The 23,865-nt window shown below is 42.0% G+C and overlaps 1 protein-coding gene across 3 annotated transcripts in view; it reads left to right on the top strand.

The window, feature by feature from the left end:
• Window positions 1-753: 753 nt before the first annotated feature.
• The window catches only part of LOC125440293 (melanopsin-like), a 46,187-nt gene continuing 23,075 nt past the window's right edge, over window positions 754-23,865 (top strand). Inside the window, exons 1-6 of one of the 3 annotated variants that reach the window (XM_048510036.1) lie at window positions 754-1,038; window positions 3,395-3,452; window positions 12,143-12,294; window positions 17,628-17,764; window positions 20,390-20,523; window positions 21,411-21,614. In XM_048510036.1, coding sequence (XP_048365993.1) covers window positions 12,274-12,294; window positions 17,628-17,764; window positions 20,390-20,523; window positions 21,411-21,614 — 496 coding nt within the window. In that variant the 5' untranslated portion in view covers window positions 754-1,038; window positions 3,395-3,452; window positions 12,143-12,273. Of the gene's footprint in view, window positions 1,039-3,394; window positions 3,453-12,142; window positions 12,295-17,627; window positions 17,765-19,347; window positions 19,433-20,389; window positions 20,524-21,410; window positions 21,615-23,865 lie in introns of those variants that run through there. The other 2 variants (XM_048510037.1, XM_048510038.1) reach the window with 2 other exon arrangements.

The raw sequence follows: 23,865 nt of genomic DNA, 5'->3' as shown, positions 1-23,865 counted from the left end.
TCAAAGCTCCCAAAAATCTAAACAACCTAAAAAAGATATAACGAACTTTAAAAATTCTGGTACTGTCCAAAAAAGTTTTCTTTTCAGTATTGACCAAGAGATTAGATAAACTAAGTATATCAGCACATCTCCATGAATTATGATGCTAGGAAGAAAACACAAGAAAACTCTGAGTTCAGGCTTCTCCAAGTTCCTCTGCTGTGGTGTGATAAATAACCCATGTCCGAGGAGATAAATTCCTCTGGGATCAACAAAGAGAACTGCGGAGAAGGGTGCAATTGTGAATAATCTGGCTCAAGTGGAGTTAGGACACGCTCTTTATTTTTTTCATATACAAGGACAAAATTGATTTTGATATTTTCTTATTTAAACCAACAGAATTAGTTCCAGCTCTTCAAATCGGTAACAAACAAGAAAAGGAGCAGGCTCCCCTGTTTAGCTTTTCATCCAAAAGGGTGCAGCCTCGTCCCCACTTGGCGCAAACGAAGCCCATGTGGAGGGCGGTGGGCTGACTCAAAGAAATAGTAAATAATAAAAATTAGAAACATGAGAAAACGATAGGCTCAGGAAATGCACCAGAAGGGAGCCTCCAGACGCGACAGGGCTTCTTATAGTGACAATATTGTCGCCTGTCTCTCAGACTTTCATCCCCTTTCTCTCTTTCCCGCCTGATGGCTCCTTAGGGGAGTTAGAGGCGGGGAAAGCTTGACCGCCCCGCGCTTCGGGACTCTCATTTATGATGATGACCCGCACACTGGCGAGGTTAAATAGTGGCCAAGGAGGCCAGCCGGGTCCGTCTCCTCCTCCCCCCTGCCTGGCGGGAACTAGCTGGTGTGCAAACTGCAGGCGAAACTGCCTTTCCTCCGACTGCACAGTTACCAGCGCGCGCGCGGAGAGGCCAGCAGAAAACCCGCCTCGGGATGGAGTTGGGGGGGAAAGGGCGCTGAGTGTCTGGCTTGGCCGCGGCGAAGAAGGGCGACTTTGCGCGGTGGCGCTGGATAATCCTGGCGAGGAAGCATGGCCGAGGAGCCGGAGCAGGTAAGGGGGACGACGCCGGTCCCGTCTGGCCCACGAGGCGTTGTGCTGCTGCTCTTTCTGCACACCAAATAGGAAGCAGAAAGGAAGGGACATGCTGAGCTGCACAGCTGTTTTGCACCGTGCAGAGGGTGCAAGAGAAGGTCCTTGCACAACTCAGCAGTTTTGCTCCGTGCAGCGCTTGCAAGAGAGAAGGATCCGTTCATAGGCTACCCTTACCTACTCGGTCACTCACGTGGGTCGGTGAGGAGCATTTGGGACGCCTCTGCAAAAGCTGAACGATGAAGGCATTTCTCAGCCTTGCCGAGGGGTTTCTGTCGGGGCTCCTGCGAGCAAGGAAGGGAGCGGGTTGTGGGCTGTCATCCAGACGTCCCTTGGGTTCAGCGTCTCCAAAGTCTCTCCTTCTCCCATTGACAAACTCAGTGGCTTCTTCCCTCCATTTTTCAAAACGAGCCGGAGATGCAGTAAGAGCTGCAGGTGCTCGCGGTGGGGCTGCTTCAAGAGGCGGCTGGCGCTCTGTGGAGGTCCCTTAAAAAAAATAAGGAGGAAGAAAACACTGAGGAAATTCCCACACTGCAGGATAGCTTGGTCTTTACCATTTATTGGAATCCCAATGATTAAAATATAAGAGACTGTCCAGTGTAGGTGCTGTAGTGTTGGCGGAACTGAAGACAGTGATTTAAAGATTTCATGATGGGTTCTCTGATAATATTAGAATGTCACATTCTAATATGTTATAATGATATTAATGCAGTTTTGGACAGATGTGCTGTGTTTCTTTTCTGCTTTGTTTCTGTCTGTTGTGAATTCTTTTAGTTTCATATCTTTTTTTCTATGTCTGCTAATTATACTGTGGAAATTAATTTTAAAAAATTACTATTAAAAAATCGGAATCCCGAATTCTCCTCAAGGGAGGACTCTTGTGAGGTTGTATGAAGGGACCTTATCTGATTTGGTTTTTGTTTGTTTGTAGTGTTACACAGTGGTGGGATTCAGTAGGTTCGAACCGGTTGTTAAAATGGTGCTTGTAAACAATCAGTTGTTAAATTATTTGAATCCCACCACCGGAACCGGTTGTTAAATTATTTGAATCCCACCACTGGTGTTACACTGTTCTGAGACCATTGAAGCTACTGGGTTTAGAAGGGTTCCCTCTTGTTTAGAATTGGACTGTTAGAAGTTTGGAATTCAACATTTCGGTTATGCACAGAATGGTTGGCATGGGACCCACATAGTGGCAGGACTTGCTCTCCTCCTGGGTTCTGCCCCCAGCTCTGTTCATTTGTTCAGGACCACCCTGCAAACGGGGAAGATCATGGACAACTGCCCAGTACACATGCTTTTTGTGTTGTTGCCTCCACCTTGTGGAAAGGCATGCCTGTGGTCAGGAAGGCCCCCATCCTCCTGTCATTCTACAAATGATGCAAAATGGAGTTATTTATTTATTTATTTATAATCAAATTTATATACCGCCCCTCCCCCGAAGGGCTCTGGGCGGCAAACAACACAATCATCACAACAATAACATTAAAATCCCAATTAAAACAGCGAATTAAATAAGTTACAGCGGCATCCAACAAAACTTCATAAAACGTAATACACCCACCCTGGAAACAGACCCAAAAAGCTGAGGGCCCAATTAAGGGCCCAGAGCATAAAAAGGAGGGGAGGGGGGGGGAGGGCGCACTTCAGCGGTCAGCCCCTCCAAACGCCCGGTGGAACAATTCGGTTGTTCAGGAGAGTTTTTCAGAAAGGCAATAGAGCTATATTATGATGTAGTAGTTCATGAAGGTACTTTGAAAAGGGACAGTGGATACGACTGATCAGTTTGCTGTATTTATTATTGCCTTGTTGACCTTTTTTTGCTCTCTGTTGATGTAATACCGCTGTTGTTTGTTATATCCACACTCTATATCATGCTTATTATGCTCTGTTGAGCTCATTCAGATTTCAGCAATCCTAGTTCCAGTATTTTTTATCATCAGCCGACTCCTCATATTGATTGTGTCGACTCGCACTGTAGTTATATATATCTCTCTCTTCATGTAGACTGTTGTGTTTTGGACTTAGTGTGTGTAATCTGCTTTGAGTTTCAGTAATCAAGGTGGATTATATATATACAGAAAATAAACAAAATGTGTAGTTGATTTCATCTGTATAGTAATGGATTGGATCCAGGTTTACTTTCTGCTAAGTGAATACAGCTGAAGGCATTTTCCTCACACAGAAAGAGAAGAAAGATTCCCCACATAGCAGAAGTGGATCCTGAAGTCCAACTCAGGTTATACGCGTAGGTTTACGTTCTTCCCTAACACTGGGGCAACATGATTTCTCATATATTTCTCTCATATCTTTTCAGGGCGCCTATATAGGGCCATCTACAGACAAGGTCTCAACATAATCAAGGAACTCCCCAGGTACAAAGAAAAAATATCATCTTGTACATTTAAGCAAAAAGAAGAAATCCTTTTAAATAGTATGCCTAGAATTAAATGTGCTCCACAAAGTACAATGGAGCAACTGAACATCAGCTGAAAAGGAAAGAGAAAATTAACCTTCTCAAGGCTGTGAAAGGCAGATGTTTTGGCGGGTGGGGTGGAATTTCCAGATATAATCTGATCCTTGTTCCTCACAAATCGCAGCTTTTCAGTTTATCATAAACTGGTTGCTTCCTATGTGGATGATGACAACTTCCCTAGAGTATTTATTCACTGCTTTTCCTGACAGTGGAGAAGATAAAAAGATGGATGTTTTATCTCTTTTTTTGTTTGTTTTTTCCCCTGTGAAACTGAACAGAAGCTTTTGGGAAAGGACAATTTAGATCAAAGCAGTGGTGGAGAAAGAGGATTTTAACCTTTTGCTCAGAATGTCTTCTCCCATCAGATTACTAGCCTAACATGCCTTCTTTGAAGTTACAAGAAATATGTGAGAAATCCTCCTCTGACATGTTTAGTATGGCCTTTAGAGGAAAATCAGGAACTTTTGTGGCCTTGTGGGCGTTCTTGAACTTACCTCTTCTTTTTTATGTATATGTTTTGTTAATGTCAGTGAGCATAATGTAGGTCTCAAAAGAGCCAACAAATGTTTCAGTGTTCTACAACAAAATCAATTTTTGTTAGCTGAAGAATTTTCCTCTTAGAAAAAGCAGTTTGGCTGCAAATACTATATTCCACATCTTCTAATACCAATGTCACTAATGGTGGGTTCTCTGACTGACAGGCACTGGCTAGACACATTCTAGCAACAGTCAACAAAGCTGTCACCATTTCTATATCATCCATCCCAACCATTGTTTTAAAGGAATCCTAACAAAAACATGTTTTGTACCAGTGGTAGCATATATCCTGTAGTCTCCTTAACCAACCCTTTTCTGAAAAGGTTTGATTTTTGAACTTCTCCAAAACATATGCTTTATGTCAGCATTGAAGGTTTCACATTTCCAACAGTTCTTTCAATTCAAGCCAGTATCTTAGCTGCACTTATACTCCATCCTTTAGTCCATCCATTCTTATACTCCATCCTTCAGTTTATAAATTAATCAGAAACCAACAAATCTCCTGTACTGAAACGTTTAAAACTGAACTTTCTGTTAATGTCAAATTCAGTTTTATTGTGACCGAGTAAAACTTTACTTTGTGTTGTCTATTGCTCTTATCTGAAAATAATGAAAGAGGATGGACTATACCTCCTCATTGTGACATCTGAGTAAGAAAAAATATGATTGGTGCTATTCATAGTTTTCAATCCCAATTCACACTCCAGTTTCAAATTGCAATTTAAAGACAAGCACGGACCTTATTTTGCCTGTAGGATGTAACAAGCAAAAACAGGTAAATGAAAAAAATTGGTGCACCAGAGGGGAATTGAAATGGAACGTGCAGTCCTATGACATGTTCTCAACTCACCAATTTGTAATTTGGAGGAACCAAACATGATGTCTGACCTAGGCAACTGACTGATTGTATTAGCCTGAATTGCTTTTATTCTTTATTCCCTATTAATGCAAATATTTGAGAGATATACCCTCAAGCCATTGTCAGTTGAATCCATTCTTGTTCTAACTGTTGAAAATATCAGCACGAACCTAGCTTTTTGTACATCTAGAATTCTTAATAGTTCCCTCAGGGGCAGCAAGGTACAGTCAAATGTGGTTTAGATACTGCATTTTAAAAAACCCAACCAAACTCAGGATATAGATACTGCCTTAACTGAAATTCCACTCTGAGTTCTTCTAAATGTATAGATCCCTGTCTGGCTGACTTGCAACTTGAATGTGATGGCCATAGTAGAAAATGGTTTAATATGCAATAAAGGAAATAGTAGTCTAAACCTTGGACAGATTTGTGGAGGAGAAGTTGATCTATGGCTACCAATCTTGATCCTCCTTGATCTCAGATTGCAAATGCCTTAGCAGACCAGATGCTCAGGAGCAAAAGCAGCAGAAGGCCATTGCTTTCACATCCTGCATGTCAGCTCCCAAAGGCACCTGGTGGGCCACTGCGAGTAGCAGAATGCTGGACTAGATGGACTCTGGTCTGATCCAGTTGGCTTGTTCTTATGTTCTTATGAGTTCATTTTATCAGAACAAAAAGGACTGTCTTATGTGGGTCATGTTCAGAACTTTGCTGAATCATCCAGTTCATGTATCAGCCAGAATGTCCCATGGAATAGTGAGGGATTCTTGTGTTTGTATACATTGCTTTGCATACTGTCCAGTTTGAGCACTGGAGTTGTAGCTGCAGGTGTCAAAAAGCCTTGAGTTCCCCAGCACCAGGTAGAATACCCCCCAGGTGCTGGCATGGCAGTTCTGATGGCTGTTGCTGCTGTCCCAGTTTTCTAGAACCAGATAAAAGAGATGCCCCTGTGCCTTATGAAGCCCATATGAAATTATAGTTACTTCTGAAGAAAGAAATGGCAGTATCTACCTCCTGCTCTGAATTACCAACACCAAGGTGGTTGTAATGTTTATAGTGTTGGACTAGATCTGGAAAACCCAGGTTCAAATCGCCATTCTTGTCGTCACAGCTTTCTGAGCGACCTGGGTCAATGTGAACTCAACCTAACTTACCTCACAAGGTTATAGAGAGAATTAAAAGGAGGACAGGAGAATGATGTAAGCTACTTTGAGCCCTCAATATGGATAAAGATAGGGTATAAATGAACTAAATAATCAGTAAATTGAATTATTTTATTGGCTCCTTTACTACAGCTGATTTTCCATGTGTACACCCCATTATCTGCACCACGGAGTTAGGATAATGATTCTTTTCGCCCACAGTATTACAGATATTAAATCCTTGTGCAAGCACTAGTCTTGCGTTCCTTTTGACATCATCACTGTTCTCCCTCTTTATTTAATGGAAGAAAGGAGCCGTCCCCCATGATTATCATTCTTGGATCATTGAAACGATAGGAAGATTTGTAGGTAGTTTAGAGAAAATCAATAACAATTGCAATAGCTTGTATAGCAGAGTTGCATTTAGTGGCATACATACTACCAGTCTTGTACAGTAGCCTATCAGGGGTTCCATGCCTGTATGTGTTTCTTGCCTGGGACTCCAGGAACAGAGTCTGTTTTAAGCACTTGGTAGGCCATTGTACATGGCCTGGGTCATAAATTGTACAGATTTGGATCACAATATTCCCTAGTTGCATGGGTTTCATATACAGGTGACTCTTTTTGCCCTTCTTCTCTCAGTCCAGTGTTTCTTGATGCATGTTTTTCCCATTATTGTCTTTGTTTCTGTTTAGCTTTTGTGCTATGTTTTCTTCGTTGTTGTTCCCCTCTTCCTCCTCTTTTCAATCCCCTATCCCCTTCTGTATATGGTGTGGCAGGCTAAGACTGCTGTTGTTGGCAGAGTTAGCAACTTGCCAGACAGGGACTGGTTCCTAAAAAACCTTTAGGAAAAGGGAGAATCTCCCCTTTCACAACTCCTGGCACCTCAGATACTCTTTTCGGCAACCAGATTTCAGTGGGTCCTGGGGGCAGAGAGTGTCCAAGGACCCCCTTCTCTTCCTATAGTGTGCCCTTCATACCTCCCTGCCCACTTGCCTGTATTCTTCTCCACCACTGCTTGGCCATCCATCCTTCCTCCGTGCATTTGCTTGTTTTCTGCTCCTTCTGATGCTTGCAATCCTGATCTAACTGTGCTGGTCAATGGGTGATGCTCAGAGCACTGTTACTGTGAGTACTCCCAAACATCCTTTTGCCAACAGTACTGGATAGTTTCAGCAGCGCAGAGGGGCAGTCAACCCCACCAGAAGGTAGCAGTTTTTCCTCTTGGGACTTGAAAATAATACCGGGGTCCTGCAGGATTTGGCCCACTTTTGCAGGGTCTGCAAAACAGAAGTTCCACCAGGCCTACGGTTTAGACAGTGACGGTTCCATCCTGCTGGCCTCTCTTCCCTTACCCCTATTTGTTTTCAGTTATCTGTTAATTTATTTGTTAATTCTGATCAAACTTTTTCCTTCAGTCCCTTGTGCTTTTCTTGTATTTTCTGCTTTGCCTCACTGTTTCCCATTAGAGTTTGAATTTTATGAAGGGCACCAGGGAGATTTAAAATTAGAATTTTAATGACAGTTTTAATTGCTGCTGATTTATATGTATTGTTTTAACTGTTATGTGGACCCATTCTGAGGCTGACTGTAGAGGAAAAAATTGGGTTGTAAATCTAATAAATGAATTAATGAAGGGAAAAAAAAACATGTGACTGGAATAAAGTAGCAGTGGGGAACCCTGAGGCTATTCACCAGGGTTAGTTTGTAGATCTGAAAGCATTGGGATATTTAAAAAAAAATCAGATGCCTAATGTCTGGCTGAAAACTGAAATTTATTTATTTGTTTTAATCCCCACCACAACCACAATTCCCAATCAGAGTCCAACTTGGGGCAGCTAACAATAGGAGAATATAACAATTAAAATTAAGATCTCCTACAACATAGATCTGAAATACCAGGGAGTGCCATATAAAACTGATGGCATAATGGAGAGGGCAAGCTCAAAAATGAGAGGGAAAGGGGAGAAGGAAAACTGGTGGGGAGAAAAAAAGGGATGAGGAAAGTGTGGCACTCCCGCAGATTGAGGCATCATCCTTCGCTTGTTCTGCTGCCTGGGATTCCAGCACCTTCAGTCCCCCTGTTGGCCTCAGAAGTGAGGGAGGAGGACTCACCAGCTGCCACTCCCTCATGGTCGACACAACTCTCTAGCTTTGGGAAGTGTGGATATTGCTTCCTCCTCAGCCTTGGCCCCCTCCCCCTTAATATAGGGGTTGCCCCCCTCCAGCCTGTTTCCCCAATCAGGGCCTCGAGGCTGGAGCTGGGCCCGCCCTTCCTCAGCTTAATTGGCTACCATTCCTGACCCTCTTTGCTGACTCCCTTCCTTTTCTACACCTTTCCTGGACCCCACTGCCCTGACACTGAGGTCTGGCTGGTTCATTGGGCCTGTAGCTGCCAGGGCTGCACCTCCACAGGTCCCCTGCTGGCCTGGGGCCTACCTCTGCTGCTCTGGACTTCCTGCTCCCCCCCCCCCAGTCTGAGGTCCGTCCTGCTGTCCTGTGGCTGATGCACCCACAACCTCCCATTCCTGAGTTGTCCTTCCCGCCATCCTAGCTGTTGGGGGTAGGATCGACAGGTGTCCCGCTCTTATGGCGGCATCTTTGATGGGAGCAGCCAGAGGTCAGCTTGCTTGAGAGTCCAGGTGGCAGCGCCCACCTCGGAGCCCGGGCTGGCTGCCATCCCAGAACAGAAAAGGGATAGAAAAGGAAAAAAGTTGTCAGCTACAGTGGAACCGAAACTGAGTCAAGTCCCAGAGGGTTTGGGTCTCATTAGCCAGAGCATTCCACCAGGCCAGGGCCAGAGCTAAAAAGACTCTGACTCTAGTTGAGAACAGCTGGACACTTTTTGAGCCAGTAAGTTGTTGCCAGCCGAGTGTGATGCCCTTGGGGGAGTGTATTAGAATGGTGGTCTTGCAGGTATGATTGCCCCAGACCATAGAGTTTTAAAGATTAACACCAAAACCTTGAACCGGATGCAGTGTTCAGTTGGAAGCCAGTGCAGCTGGTGGAAAACTGGTTGCATGTGCACTCTCCAAGGGGTCCCAATAAGGACCTGCATTACTGCATTCTGGACTAGCTGAAGCTTCTGGAGCAGCTTCAAGGGTAATCCTGCATAGAGTAAGTTACAGTACTCTAATCTGGAAGTGATCGTTACATGGATTACTGTGGCTAGATCAGGGTGGGACAGGTAAGGGACCAGCTGCCTAACCTGGTGGAGATGGAAAATGCCTCCAAAGAAAGGGAGGCATTCACAGTTACATCCAGACTCCTGAGTGTGTGAGCTGGTATCAATTGCACGCCATCAAGAATTGGGAGCCAATGTCCCAAACCTTGATCTCTACCCTACAGCCCAGACACAGAATCTCTGTCTTTGAGGGATTCCATTTCAGCCAGCTCTATTTCAACCAATCCTCCACAGTCTCCAGGCACCTGGCCAGAATATCAGGAACAAGGCCTGACTGGCTATCCATCAACAGATGCAGCTGGGTCTCATCTGCATATTGATGACAACCCAGCCCCAAACTCCAGTTTTACTGGGCAAGAGGGCATATATTGATAGCAAAAAATATTGGGGAGAGAATCACCCCTAGAGGGACCCCACATGCCAATGGATTTTGTGGCAAAACCCTCTTCCTTAGTGCTGCCCTCTGTCCCCGATCTTGAAGAAATTAGATCGCCCATAGGTTGAAGAATTACATTTGTTACATTTTTAGGATATATAGAATCCTTTGGCTGATTTGTTTTGACAGTCTGTATCTTTCAAGTCTAATCTTCCTTTTCTTATATGCTCACCGGTATACTACAGTGTTCACCCTGGCATGTGTCTGAGTGATATCTTGGTACAATCTAGGGACAGATGAAGACAGCAGGAGATCCACAATTGGAACTCTTGCACATTTTCTTAAATTGCTGATAGCAGCTATGGTTCCCCCAAATCAGCTTATGGACTATGACATGAAGAGGACTGTTTAATCCTTCCCCCTGTGACATTTTCCCAATCTAAATTCATCCCAGAGCCATTGGGTTCTCATCAGGTGAAAATATACAGGTAGAGGTGACATTAAAAAAAGTTTACGGATCTACTAGCACCTTGTGTCATTACTGTTCGTAGAGTCCTGCCAAATTTCTGATGTTGGCTATCTGGAGTTGTCATTACTAATCAAATAGAAAAATGGTTGTGGTTTCTGTAATTATGGGTGAGATTTATGCTTTTTGGAGCAAACACAAACTAAGCAGAGTTCCATGCATCCTCTGGCTATATATTTGCTTCTTCGGCCGATCACAATATTTAACTCTACTCCGCCAGTAATTTCACGTTTGTTAGTAAGTTGGGAAATAGTGTTATTGACTACTGTCTGATGTCACCAAAACTTAGAACGCTTGTACAGTCATTTATGATAGATGATTTTTTATTGGGGGATCACCTTTCACTCAATCTTGTTCTGTATAAGGATGTGATGACGGATGTTCCTACTGATACAATCAAGGAAAGTTTACCCACATTCTACTGGTCAGCACACCTGGCTTCTGTCATCAATGAGTTAATTAAATCATATCAATTAGGCTTTCTTTCAAGTGCCACCTTGAATGCAGCTTCTCCCTATGAGACAATTGCCAATTTTGAATTGATGATTAAGTATATTGCAGACCACCTTATGAAGTCTGCTAAACATAGGTCTCTTGGTAATACAAGGGGTGCCCCTTGGTTCGACAAATATTTAACTCTGGAAGCAGGATAAAGCATAGACTCTACCAAGATACTTGGTTTTGGGAATTTGTTTGAAATGTCAGCTGTATGATATTTTATTTTCTCAGCAGATCATTGGCATAACACTTCATCAGAGCACAATAAAGATTGGTTCATCACTGCAAGTCTTTCCCATTCATTCTAGGTGTATCAGAACAAGTGAACTATGATTCACAAAAGTTCATACCCTGCCAGAAATGTTGTTCATCTTTAAGATGCTACTGGATAGTTGCTCTTTCCTATTTTCTGTTCACTAAACTTTAATCCCTTAAAAAAACAAACAGCCCAAACAACAAAGTCTTGCAAACCTTTAAAATGTATTGTCGAAGGCTTTCATGGCCGGAATCACTAGCAAGGGTGCTTGAGACAGGCTGTATTTCTTATTCCCTTGTATTCTCTCCTGACGTTTAGCCTGCATCTGTGGCTGGCATCTTCAGAGGAATCTGATGCCAGCCACAGATGAAGCCGAGAATGTCTAGAATACTAAATTTACAGTCCTTGATCGGCTCCCACAACACTAAATGTTCAGGTCTAGATTAGGATCCCTTTTTGTTCAAGTTTAGATTAGGATCTCTTTAGGGGAGGGGATTCTGAAACTTGGGGACAGCTATCAACAGCAGCTGCCTTTCTATCCTTGTTATCTGAGCTTGCTGCATTCATTTTCAAGAATATGTTTTTAGTTGACCAAATTCAATAAATCATGATCTACTTCAGTAGATCTTGAACAATCTGACCAATTTCCTTCCTTTCAAGCCCCTATTATGAATGGTTTTTGTCCATGCTCCTTAGCATAGACTTTTTGGTGTTCAGGGGGGATTCCTTCCTCACCATTTCACCATTGGAAAAGCAGGCTAGATCCAACCCAGTGTTTTCTTTGGATAATTAAAGAAACATTCATGCCATGCTTTATGGTGAACATTTGGTGTTATGTGGTTAACTCACAGGAGCTTTGGTTGAACCTGTACTGCATGGAAGGTGATAATGGCTGTGAAGGAGGTGTGCATCCATGGGAGCAAAATTGACTGCTAAAAGGGTTTTAGTAACAGCTTCTCTAGCATGGGGCAAACAAAATGCACTCAAAATCCTTATGCCTGGAATAAACATTTGTTTGGGTTTTTGTTTTGTTTTTTTGCATTGCAAAGGGCGGAAGCAGAATCATACCTGAGCTGGGATATGTAAAAACATTAATTTGGCTCTGTATGGGCTCATGTAGCATGAAAGTCTCATCAGGGATGACCCAAAGCAAGCTATGATTTCATCCCTTCTCCCCAATCCTGTATTCAATACCACCCTTTCATTTTCAGGGTTTCCAATGTTGGGATCACTGTGAATGGCAAAATCTGAGACGCAGGGGGTCTTCCGCATCCAGGGGCAGTTTGGAAGGTGAAAACAACCCTAGAATGACCCCATTCCCTATCCTCAAAACACCTCCCTCATGAAGGGGGGGCACACCCAGGTGAGTCATACATGGTGCCTGGCTTGGCTGCAGCATCACTCAGTGAGTCACACAACAGGGGTCACCTTCCCTGTCCGGCCTGGCAAGTTAGATGGCAGTGCTGCAGCTGATTCAGGCTATCAGCTTAGGCCTCTGGCCTCTGCCCACAAGAATCACTGGGATGGGCAGGTTGGATTGTCACTGTGCAACTTACTGTGCAACCGTGCATTACACACTTCCTCTGTGCATAAGCATGGTGATAACAAGCCATAAATCGTGTGAAGGTACAGGGTGTTATGTCCACTCTCCCACCATGGGAAGGAGTCATATGTCAAGGGATAGTTGTATCAACCCAGCTTTCATGCCCCTACATTGTAATGGGGAATGCTGTGGTGTTAATTATCTCCATAACTCTGCTTTTTTTCTCTACCATAAACCTCAAAGTAGCTTACAATCCCCCCCCCCCCCGCCACAGGCACCTTATGAGGGAGGGGCTAAGAGGGGTCTGAGTGAACTGTGACTGGCCCAAGGTCACCCAGAAGACTTCATGTGTGGATCTTTGCACCACATTACCCTTACTCTGCCTCTTGCAAGCTGTGGTATTCCTGCACAAACAACGTGGCGAACATAATCATGCCCCATCCCAGGACAACACTTGTTTCTCCTTCACTTCTGAACTAGGGAAAGACTTTTAAAGTCTTTTAAAGGACTGAAGGGGAAAGAAGCTTAGCTTGAAGTCTATAAAATTATTCATGGGGTAGAAAATGTTGACAGAGAGAAAATCTTCTCTCTTTCTCACAATACTAGAACCAGGGAGCATACATTGAAAACTATTAGGACTAATAAAAGGAAACACTTCTTCACGCAAAGTGTGATTGGTGTTTGGAATATTCTGCCAGAGGAGGTGGTGATGGCCACTAACCTGGATAGCTCTAAAAAGGGCTTGGACAGATTTATGGAGGAGAAGTCGATCTATGGCTACCAATCTTGATCCTCCTTGATCTGAGATTGCAAATGCCTTAGCAGACCAGGTGCTCAGGAGCAGCAGCAGCAGCAGAAGGCCATTGCTTTCACATCTTGCACGTGAGCTCCCAAAGGCACCTGGTGGGCCACTGCGAGTAGCAGAGAGCTGGACTAGATGGACTCTGTTCTGATCCAGCAGGCTAGTTCTTATGTTCCACCCCACCCCAGATTGACTGTGGGCAAAGCTTCCACATGGAGGCTCTGGCTGCACACACCTTTCGTTTTCCCCTTTAAGTTGGGGCAAAGGAAGGTTTTTTGCACCAGCTTCAAGAGGAAAGACCCAGGAGCTGAAACAACAGTTCCAAGGAAGGGCTAGATTCTAGACTAAGACCCTTCGTGCTCTTACAGTTTTTTTGCACGGCTATAAGTTTCTCACTAAGGTCTCACCGCATTTCCTTGTTTACAAGCGAGTAGGTGCCCTGCTACTTCCCCAAGCCTAGCTGCCCTTTTGCCTGCCTGCTGAGGAAAATACTTCTGGGTTCGAGTGATTGTTCTCTGCCTTTTTCCTAATTTAATTTTTTTTAAAGGCCATCCCTTTGACCTATCACTCCTGGGATAGACCAAAAGGGCTTAAAAAATCAAAATAGGATGCTATCAATCCCCCGGAAATGCTGGTGGAACTGCTGCTGCATGGGTGGAGGAAGGTGGGGAGGAGCAGAAAAGCCAAAGGAAGCAAAACATACCACTCTGCTCTGCTTTCCCTATGCCAGTGATGGCGAACCTTTTCGAGACAGAGTGCCCAAATTGCAACTGAAAACCCACTTATTTATTGCAAAGTGCCAACACGGAAATTTAGCCTGAATACTGAGGTTTTAGTTTAGAAAAAAACAGTTGGCTCAGAGCCGTGCGTTACTCGGGAGTAAGCTTGGTGGTAGTCGTTGGCTTTGCTTTGAAGCAACTATGCAACTCTTCGAGCGGGTGAATCCTGAACCTAGGAGGGTTTACTCAGAAGCAAGCCCCATTGCCAGCAACCAAGCTTACTCCCAGGTAAAGGATCACGCTTTAGTCCTTTGAATGAAAATCAGTGGGGTTTAACAGCACTTAACAGGGTTGCCTACACTGCGTCCCCAAAATTAGGTCTTAGGTTTAATGCTAATAATTGAGCCCAGCAGCCTAGGCCATCCGGGGGGGGGGGGGGCACTCTGTTTGCATGTGCCCACAGAGAGGGCTCTGAGTGCCATCGGTTCGCCACCACTGCCCTCTGCAGACAAGAGAAAAATCACATTTTGCCTGCTCTTGGAAACCACAGAGCTTCTCTGATCTGTGGCAAGGTTAGTTCTGAAGAGGGGGGAAACGTGCACAATTGAGAATCTAAACCAAAGGTAATGTACGCTTGACCTAAAGAGACCAAAAGTGCACAGAGGCTTAGCACTTGGCCCTTTAAGAGCTCCATTCCTTGCTGAGAGAGAGGAAGCCTTCCATGATTAGTTCTGCTCTGGAGGATGTTTGAACATGCTGTTTTTGCTGCTTGGGAAGGTTCCATAGTCCTGATTGCCTTTATTTGCTATCACGATCTTTATGGATGTCTGGCTGTGTATCACCACCACCTGCCACATCCTATTAATGTTCGAATGACCTCAAAGGTTTTGATCTGCCCACTAGAGATTTTGATCACTGAGCCAAATCTTTTAGCCAGTTCACATCAGCTGCTGTCACAAATAGAATTATGCTTTTGTTTCTGTTGTATATCCATCTCTTCTCCTGTATTTATGGCTTCTTCCCATAAGACTGAGCATGATACATCTGCTTCAGTGCAGCTGGATAAGTGTACAGTCCTGGATGTTTTGCGGCGTAATGCCCAATATCTTATATTGAACTGGCACGGTACCTTTTGCATTTGATTCTGTTCATGCCTTTCATTTCACTGTAAGTGATAGGGTTTAACTGAGGATTGGAACCCCATAACTATTACACTAACTATTCTTACTAGGAACTGCAGTTTCCTGAACTCAATGGGGTATTTAAATAAGTATATTATGCTTGGATTGCAAGATGCCAAAGTGAAGTTTCTCCAAGTGCCCTTCTTAAGAAACACTCATCTTTAGAAGCTTAAATTTCAGTATACTCCAAAACTTAATAATCATGCATTTGAGCTTTGTCAAGTTACTAATGTATTTTTGAACTGGTTTTTTTAAATGCAGTATCTCAGTGTGTCTTGACCACACATTGAAGAACATCCAAATGTTCTGGTGAGCAGCAATGGGTTTTGTTAAACGTAAAATACTTAGTGTTCATGCTCATGTAAATTCATGAACACAAATTCTGTCAAAGTCATATTAGGAAGATGTCCTTGAAAGGTATCAAGAAATACACGATTGAACTTTGGAATTTTCCAAGTATGCCAACCTGGAATGAAGAAGTATAAATGGAATTTATTGTTGAGATTTATTTATTTGTTTGTTTGTTTGTTTGTTTATAATCGATTTTGTATACCGCCCCTCCCCCAAAGGGCTCTGGGTGGTGAACAACACAATAAAACAAACAATTACATTAAAACCCCATTAAAACAGCAGATTAAACAAGATTACATTGGCATCCAGCATAAAACTTCATAAACCCACCCTGAGAAGAAACAAAACAAGGAAGCGGAGGGCCCCCACAAGTATTAAGGGGCCCAGAGTGTAAAGGGGGAAGGGAAGAGATAGAAAATATATTCCCCAATTGTTGGTGATAGACATATTCACAGTACCATGCAGGCTCAGTCTACTCATACCATGAATAATGTATAGTATTAAGGCAATATGCTTACACGAATGTGTTTTTTTTTAAAAAAAAATAAACTCAGTAGTCCTACAAACAAGTGAAAATACCTGCTGTTTATTAGACTGTGGTGTACTTTTAATTCCATTTTAAAATGGCAGTTAACAGCATATGACAGCATGACTAGCAAACATGAATATGTTCAAGTTGGGCCATCAATGAACTAGCCAGAGACAAAACGTCTTACGTGAATCTGTTCAGAAACTTTGTTCTTGTACTTCTGTCTGAAGATAGCTAAAGACACACATTTTCATCTCATCACAGACAAAAATCTCATACACTGGCCATACAGAATTAGTTCAGTCATTGTACAAAACCATCACTTCATTAACCTACCTTTAATCAATTTGATCATCTGAATACAATTTGGTCCAATTTCATAGAAGCTGAACAAGAACCGGGGGCCTCCAAGAAAATAACCATGAAGATTATTTCAGTTAATGTTAATGGGCTAAACTTCCCTTCAAAAAGCACTACATAATCTCAGATTACAGAAACAAAATGCTGACATCATCTGTATCCAAGAAACCTACATTAAAGCTTAACATTCATAAATATTAAATTACAAGAAGCTTGGCAAAGCCTCAACACGTGCCAAGGAAAGAGGAGTTGGTTTTTATATTTAAAAAATAGCAGCTTTAGGCCTGACTTCTCGGCCTTAACCTTGGTTGGGTTCTCAGATCTTTCCATCAACGCAAAGATGACTCTTTTGCTCAACAATCCTGAGGCTGAAATAACTGAAACTGTAGCCAGATTTTTACTACTTGTTTTGAACTCAGTATCCTTGGCTTCTGCTCTCATTACCTTTACTGTTTTTTTACTGGATTTACTTTTCTATTCTGTCCCTTTGTTGCACATGCCTAATAAAGGTCTCAGAATTCTGAATTCTATGAATATGATGTGAATATTCAAGGACAGCACTATCTGAATCAATGGAAGCTTTTCCCTAAGAGCATATTGCCTCCACTTTTTGTAATAAAGAAAAAGCATATATATTACAAATATGATAATTTGTTTTTGGCTATCATCATATGAATTCTTGAGGAGGCTTTTATCACGTGCTTTAATCATTTCCTTCAACAAATGCATCTAGTGTGTTTTTATCCTTTTCTATTTCCAAGATGCTCAGAGAAGTATATTGGGTTTCCCCCTCTCTCTTTTTATCTCCAGAATGACTCTGTGGGGTTGGTTAGACTAGAGAAAAAGATTAACTGACCCAAGGTCATTGAGTGAGATGGATGAGTACAAATCTGAGCCAGCTTTAAAAGGGGCTTGGACAGATTTATGGAGGAGAAGTCGATCTATGGCTACCAATCTTGATCTCTTTGATCTGAGATTGCAAATGCCTTAACAGTCCAGGTGCTCGGGAGCAACAGCCGCAGAAGGCCATTGCTTTCACATCCTGCATGTGAGCTCCCAAAGGCACCTAGTGGGCCACTGCGAGTAGCAGAGAGCTGGACTAGATGGACTCTGGTCTGATCCAGCTGGCTTGTTCTTATGTTCTTATCTTAACTGAACATGCTACATAGCACTGATCAAAAAACCATTAACATTTAGTTGCTTTCTTCCAGATACAGAATATGGAAACGTATCACCGAACGAAAGTAGATGTTCCTGATTATGTCCTTTACACCGTAGGGTCCTGTGTTCTAGTAATCGGCAGTATTGGAATTACAGGAAATCTCCTGGTTCTGTATGCATTTTTCAGGTACTGATTTACTGGGCTGGTGGTTTAGGGGAAAGAATTGTTTTTATACTTTGTAATAACAGGAGAAGACAACCTGAAGTACTGACTGAACAACATTTTCTCATCTCATCCACAAGTGGTAAGACTGGAAATGGATCTTGGACCATTTCGCTTAGCTCAATGGGTTCAGAAGATCCCATGTTCATCAACACCTTGGATCTCCATGTTCAATGAATAAAGAGTGTTTCTAATCTGATCATACCTGGAAGAGATAAGAGCATGTCTGGTGATTGTTTGACATGTTATTCGTCAACAGTAGGCAGCTTTCTTTGGCCCAAGTGTCATAAAAACACATTCTTAGGAATGATGAGAAAACTGGAAAGCAGAACTGGAAAGCAGAACACTCAATGCAAAATGTAGTGCAGGTGTGTGGAGACTGGAGCACCATTCCTCAGGAAATATCCCATTTATATCCCATTGGAAGCATTTATAGCGAGGCCAAGTCTGCAAGAACCATGCTGTGACCTGGCAGAGATGTATTCTTCATCACAAGGGGCACTAAAGCAAGCCAGGAGCCCATTAGTTTGAAATTTAAACAAGCTGTCGGATGACTGAACCGGGGTGCTGGGTTTTGGCAATAAATCTGAGCAACTTAGTTATCAAAGCCTTACATTTAATTATCATCCTCTGAAAACCCTAACAGAACCAATAGTGACAGGTGTACAGTATTAGCAGAGTGCCCTTTCCAGGATAACTGGCTAGTATTATTGATGAGCTTTGCAACCCTGCTTTATTGTTGTGTGAAACCAGGCATAAGTAAAGCAAATCAGAATATTTACCTTCCATATTTTGCCCATTTTTTCACTGCAATAAATTAGAACAGACAGCACAGATTAAAGTGAATCCATAAAAATTTTAACCTCACAGGATCTATTGCTGATGGAAGCTCATTCTTATTTCATATACTAGCATATATTATGCATACATTATAAGGCAACTGCATAGTTATAGGAACTACTTAATGAATCTTTGAGGCACATTAATTTTGTGAAAACGGACAGTTCTGGACTTAGAAGAGACTGTGAGGAAGTCATAGTGGGTTCAGGAAAAGTTTTTCTTGGTTCCTAGTAAATATTTTAGGATTCTTGGTGATGGGGGAGAAGTCCCACATTACCTAGAATAGTTATACGGTACGACGTTCATAAGAGGTGCATGCACCTCTTATGAGTCACCTACTTCTTTGAGTCACCTACTTCTTTGAATAATATCACATCATAGAAAAGAAACTCATACAAGATGACACATTGTCTTCTATGAGAAGCACAGAATAAATCCTGAAGTCATTTATGCATTTTTTAAAAATAGCCAAATTAGTTTCTCTTTTCATTCACTGGCATGTCAACATCTTCACGGGGAGAGTTTGTATTTTTTTAAAAAAAAAATCAGCCAATCAGATTGCCTGTTGTTGATATATGTGGTATGAAAAAATCCAGTTAGGAAAAACATGAACTAAATACGTACCATAAGGCAAAACCAAGATAAATCCTTTTGAATGGTGGTTTTAGAGCTTTAAAGCAGACATTTGGGGCTTGTTATGTAACATTTATGTTTTACATTTTTGAATGTCATGGAAATATTGGCATGTACCCACCCCTAGACTGAAGGAAGGTACAGACACACCACACACAGGTAATATTGCTTCAGTATTTTCTATTCAGTGTTTGTAGGTTTCCCTGATATTCTCTGGTGGGGTTTAGATGGTGTATATGTGTGTGTGGACTGTACCATGGTAAATAAGTAAATCTGATGCAAGTTGATGCCAAGAGGCAATCTTTCAAATGGTGGTTTCAGACCTTTAAAAGAGACATTTTAAACATTTTAGACTTTTTTGTATATAGAGTAAAAATGGTAGGTAGATATATTTGAAAATCAAGAGAATTTGTGCAATAAAAATAGTCATGTGAGCTTAGCTTAAAGAACTCCAAATTGGGGTCTTCAGATTGATCTCATTTATAATGGTCCTGCCAGTGTCCACAACCCTTAACTGCTCAGATATCCACCCATCTGTCTCTTTCATTTATAGCATTAAAGGAGGAAGGAAAACTTCAGACTTTTATTTATTATATTAATATCTTACCCTTTCAGTGCCATGAAACGCAAGACAGTATCCCCACCCCCTGCACCAGGAGTCTCCCATCCAAGCACTGAATAGCGTTGCTGAGCTTTCAGTTCATGTCTTGGAATATTTTGTAAAGCTTACCTGCTTAGTCATGTGGAGGAGATTACTCTTCATGCCAGATGATCAAGTTCATAGTAATTTACAAGTCTGATTTGTAGAAAGGAAGCAGTTCTGTGACTAGGGGATTTCTCCCAGTAAAAGTGCGACCAAATTCTGGATATCTGGCAATGTTTTATTGGTCCAGAATATTTTGGAGACTTTTTGCCATATTTTATTAAGTGAGGAGAACTAGTACCTAGATTATGTCTGTTGATAGTTATGACCAAAAAAAGTATGGATTTTATTTCACTGAAGGTCCAGTAAATGTTTAGCGTTGTCTGTCTGTTTTATTACTTTAATTTTCATTGAAGAGAACCTAACAGGAATATCTCTTTCTCTCTCTCTCTCTTTTTACATTAATTATAAAGCAACAAGAGGCTGAGGACACCACCAAACTATTTTATAATGAATTTAGCTGTAAGTGATTTCCTGATGTCTGCAACTCAGGCTCCAATCTGTTTTCTTAACAGCATGCACAGGGAATGGATACTCGGAAAAATAGGTACTTTTCGAATACTGTTGCCTCTTACTGCTTCCTGTCTTCCGTGGAATTGGTCCTTAGTTGTGACAGGTTGATTGACATCAACCAGCAGTTCTTGAACAATGACTACATCCTCTTGTCAGTTGATTAATCTGTTCTTTTGCTTCTTTTGAATGAAATAAATCTCTAGCATTAAAGTGGACATCTTCTGGGAACAGGAAAATTAGCAATCCTAATTTTGCCTTCAACAGTTCAGTACTATGTATCTTTACCACCTTTAAAATTGTTCATTACAGTGATCTGAATACCCATATTGCTGAGAGAACTAAGTTTTAGGATTATTTTTCTGTCCCCAGAATAAGAAATACATGTGTTTACAGCAATTAAAGTCATTACATTAGTCAGTGTTCCAGAAAAATGTAACTTTAACGGTATTGGATTTTGAGTCAGTTTTCCATTAACAAAGTTACCACTTCAAATGAGATATTGAATTCTTTAATATTTAAATATAAATTCAGTCTTAAGTATTTTCTTGCTTATGTCGTAGGAAAGCTACTGGTTAGGTGATTTAAGCCGATGTTATTACACCTTGTATGTTTTGCAAACTAACCATTGGCTGCATTCATTCTTCTGCTTTAGAAGATTTAGATTTCAAAATGATTTATAGTTTTGTAATGTTTTAGTTTTCATGTTGTGAACTGCCTTGTATGCCACGTGTGATAGAAAAGTGGGGTGTAAATCTTATAAGTCACAAATACGTAATGTGGAAAACTGACCACTGGAGCATAGATCCATATTCAAATATACCTCTATCGAGATTTGAAAGATAAATGTGGGAGGTGGGGTGTGTTCACTTCTTTAGTGCTTGTTTGAAACATGGAAACTCTCACACTCTCCTCTTCTTTTAGGTTGCAACTTGTATGCTTTTTGCGGGGCGCTCTTTGGAATAACTTCCATGATGACTTTATTAGCCATTTCAGTTGATCGCTACTGTGTGATTACAAAGCCTTTGCAGTCCATAAAGAGGACTTCAAAGAAGCGCTCGTGCCTGATCATTGCCTTTGTCTGGCTCTACTCGCTGGGATGGAGTGTGTGTCCGCTGTTTGGGTGGAGTACGTTGTTTATTCTCTTTCCCTCATCCCTTTGCACTGTATGTGCTGTCTTTGGCAATTGGGAAGTATCCTGCTACACAGTGTGAGTGCCTCTCTTGGAGAGCTGGAGTGATGAGACAATTAAGGGCAGCACACTGTATTCTGGTGAACCAGGTTTGATTCCCCACTCTTCCACATGAGTGGCGGACTCTAATCTGGTGAACCAGGTTTTTTTCCCCACTGCTCTACATGAAGCTTGCTGGGTGACCTTGGACCAGTCACAGTTCTCTCCAAACTCTCTCAGCTCCAAGTACCTCACAAGGTGTCTGTTGAGAGGAGGAGAAAGGAGAGCGATTGTTATCTGCTTAAAGACTCCTTAAAGATAGAGAAAAGCAAGGTATAAAAACCAACTCTTCTTCATCTCAATTGTGGAGTTCTTTCTGAACCCTGGAGGAGTTGGGGGACTTTTCTGTGTACATAGAAAGAACAGCTCCATTCGTTATGTTTTTTTCTGAAGAAAAGCAATGTTTCAACATGAGGGGGGGGGGGGAGTTTTAATTAAGGCTGTGCATCTGTTCCTGGCTTGCCTCCAAAAATTCCTTTTGTTGTTGAGTTGTTTTGTTTAGCTTTTTCTGTGTTCTGCCACAATAATTGACATACATGTTAGCAGAACTGCTTTAATCAAGCAATGAGGATGTTGTAATATGAAAAGATTCACACACATATATAATTATAATCTTAACTAGAACAGCATTTAATTAGCAGTGGCACCTGTGCATTCCATCCAAAGCTAAGTATTATTTGCAAATATTCTGTTTTATACCTTTGTGGGTATATAAATAAAAAGAGAGTTGTACATTTTAATTCTGGTATTCAGGAATACCACTAGAAACTAGCAAGATTAGAAATATGACTGGGAGGCATTTGTTGTCTGAAATCTGCTTCATTAACCAGTGCCTGCTTTCTTCAGAATGGAAACATCTGCCCTGGGTCATCAAAGTGATCTTTCCACAGTGATTCTTCTGCCTTTATAACCATGAACTAAGGAAGATTTAATCTACATTCAGATGTCATGATGAGCTCTAATTAAACATTTGTCAAAGTTGGGCTCTATCACAATGTACCTGCTGTGTTTATTAACTTCCTATGATGCTTCCACCTGCTCCTTAATCTAGAGCATAAGATTTGTTCAAGCTTTTCCTGGTTTAATAAAAATACACTTTACTATGATGTCCAAATACAAATGGAGTTCCTAGCTTTAGTATGGGGAACCGACTCAGGGTGACGGAGGGAAATAAGGCAGGGAGAAAGATAAGGCCTAGTTCCTCTTTCCAATATGCATATCTTTGTTACATTGTAGATATAAATGGCTGATTACATGTGTGAATATACATGGTTCTACCTCTTTGTTAAAGGAAATCTTGTTGGATTATTCCCACCATCCAGTCTGGGAGACAGGAACATTTTTTTCTTGCTTCCTTGTTCCAAGTGCAACTGAACGATCACACCTACTAATGAAGACAGACAACATAGTGGTCGAAGCCCACATAAACAACCACAAGGAGGTCTAACAAATCTTCTTCTAGGCAGAGCAATATCTGCTGTCCATCAAGCCAGAGCATGTACAAGGGGAGTCTAATGTCCAGGAGAACTGCCTCAGCCAGACTACCATTCAAGAAGGGGAATGGACACTCAATAGATGTTTGTTCCAGCAAATCTCCAACTGCTTTGGAATGCAAGTACTGATTCTGTTCAGCTCGGTGGAGAACCATCTGCATTTCTTTGCCAGATTCTTCTACCCCGGAGCAGAGTGAACAGATGCACTGGCTCCCTAGGCCCAGGGTATTCCTGTTTCCCTTCCTGCCTCTACCTATTCTTCCGAAGGTGATCAGAAAGATAAGACAACAAAAGATACAGGTGATCTTTGTGGCTCCATTGTGACCAAGGAGATTGTGGTTCATGAAGCTGGTTCGGTTTTCAGTAGAACCACATTGGCAATTGTTCACTCCCAGAGACATGCTATCATAGAGTCCAGTTCTACACCTTCGCCCAGAATGGCTGGCCTTGACTGCCTGGAAATTGAGTGCAGCAGATTCCTGAAATTGGGGTACAGCCTGGAGATCACCAACACTATTCTGGCCTCCAGAAGACCTTCCACACGGAAAATTTACAGCTCTACTTGAAGGCCTTTGTGTGCTCCTGCAGGAGGAAGAAGGCCATTAGTGCCCACCCTAACCTGAATTAATTGTGTTGGTCTGAAATAGAAGAACTA

This window comes from Sphaerodactylus townsendi, linkage group LG10 (genome assembly GCF_021028975.2).
Source record: "Sphaerodactylus townsendi isolate TG3544 linkage group LG10, MPM_Stown_v2.3, whole genome shotgun sequence".
Lineage (NCBI taxonomy): Eukaryota > Metazoa > Chordata > Lepidosauria > Squamata > Sphaerodactylidae > Sphaerodactylus > Sphaerodactylus townsendi.
Note: the sequence above shows the minus strand (reverse complement) of the source record. Positions and strands in the feature narration are given on the sequence as shown.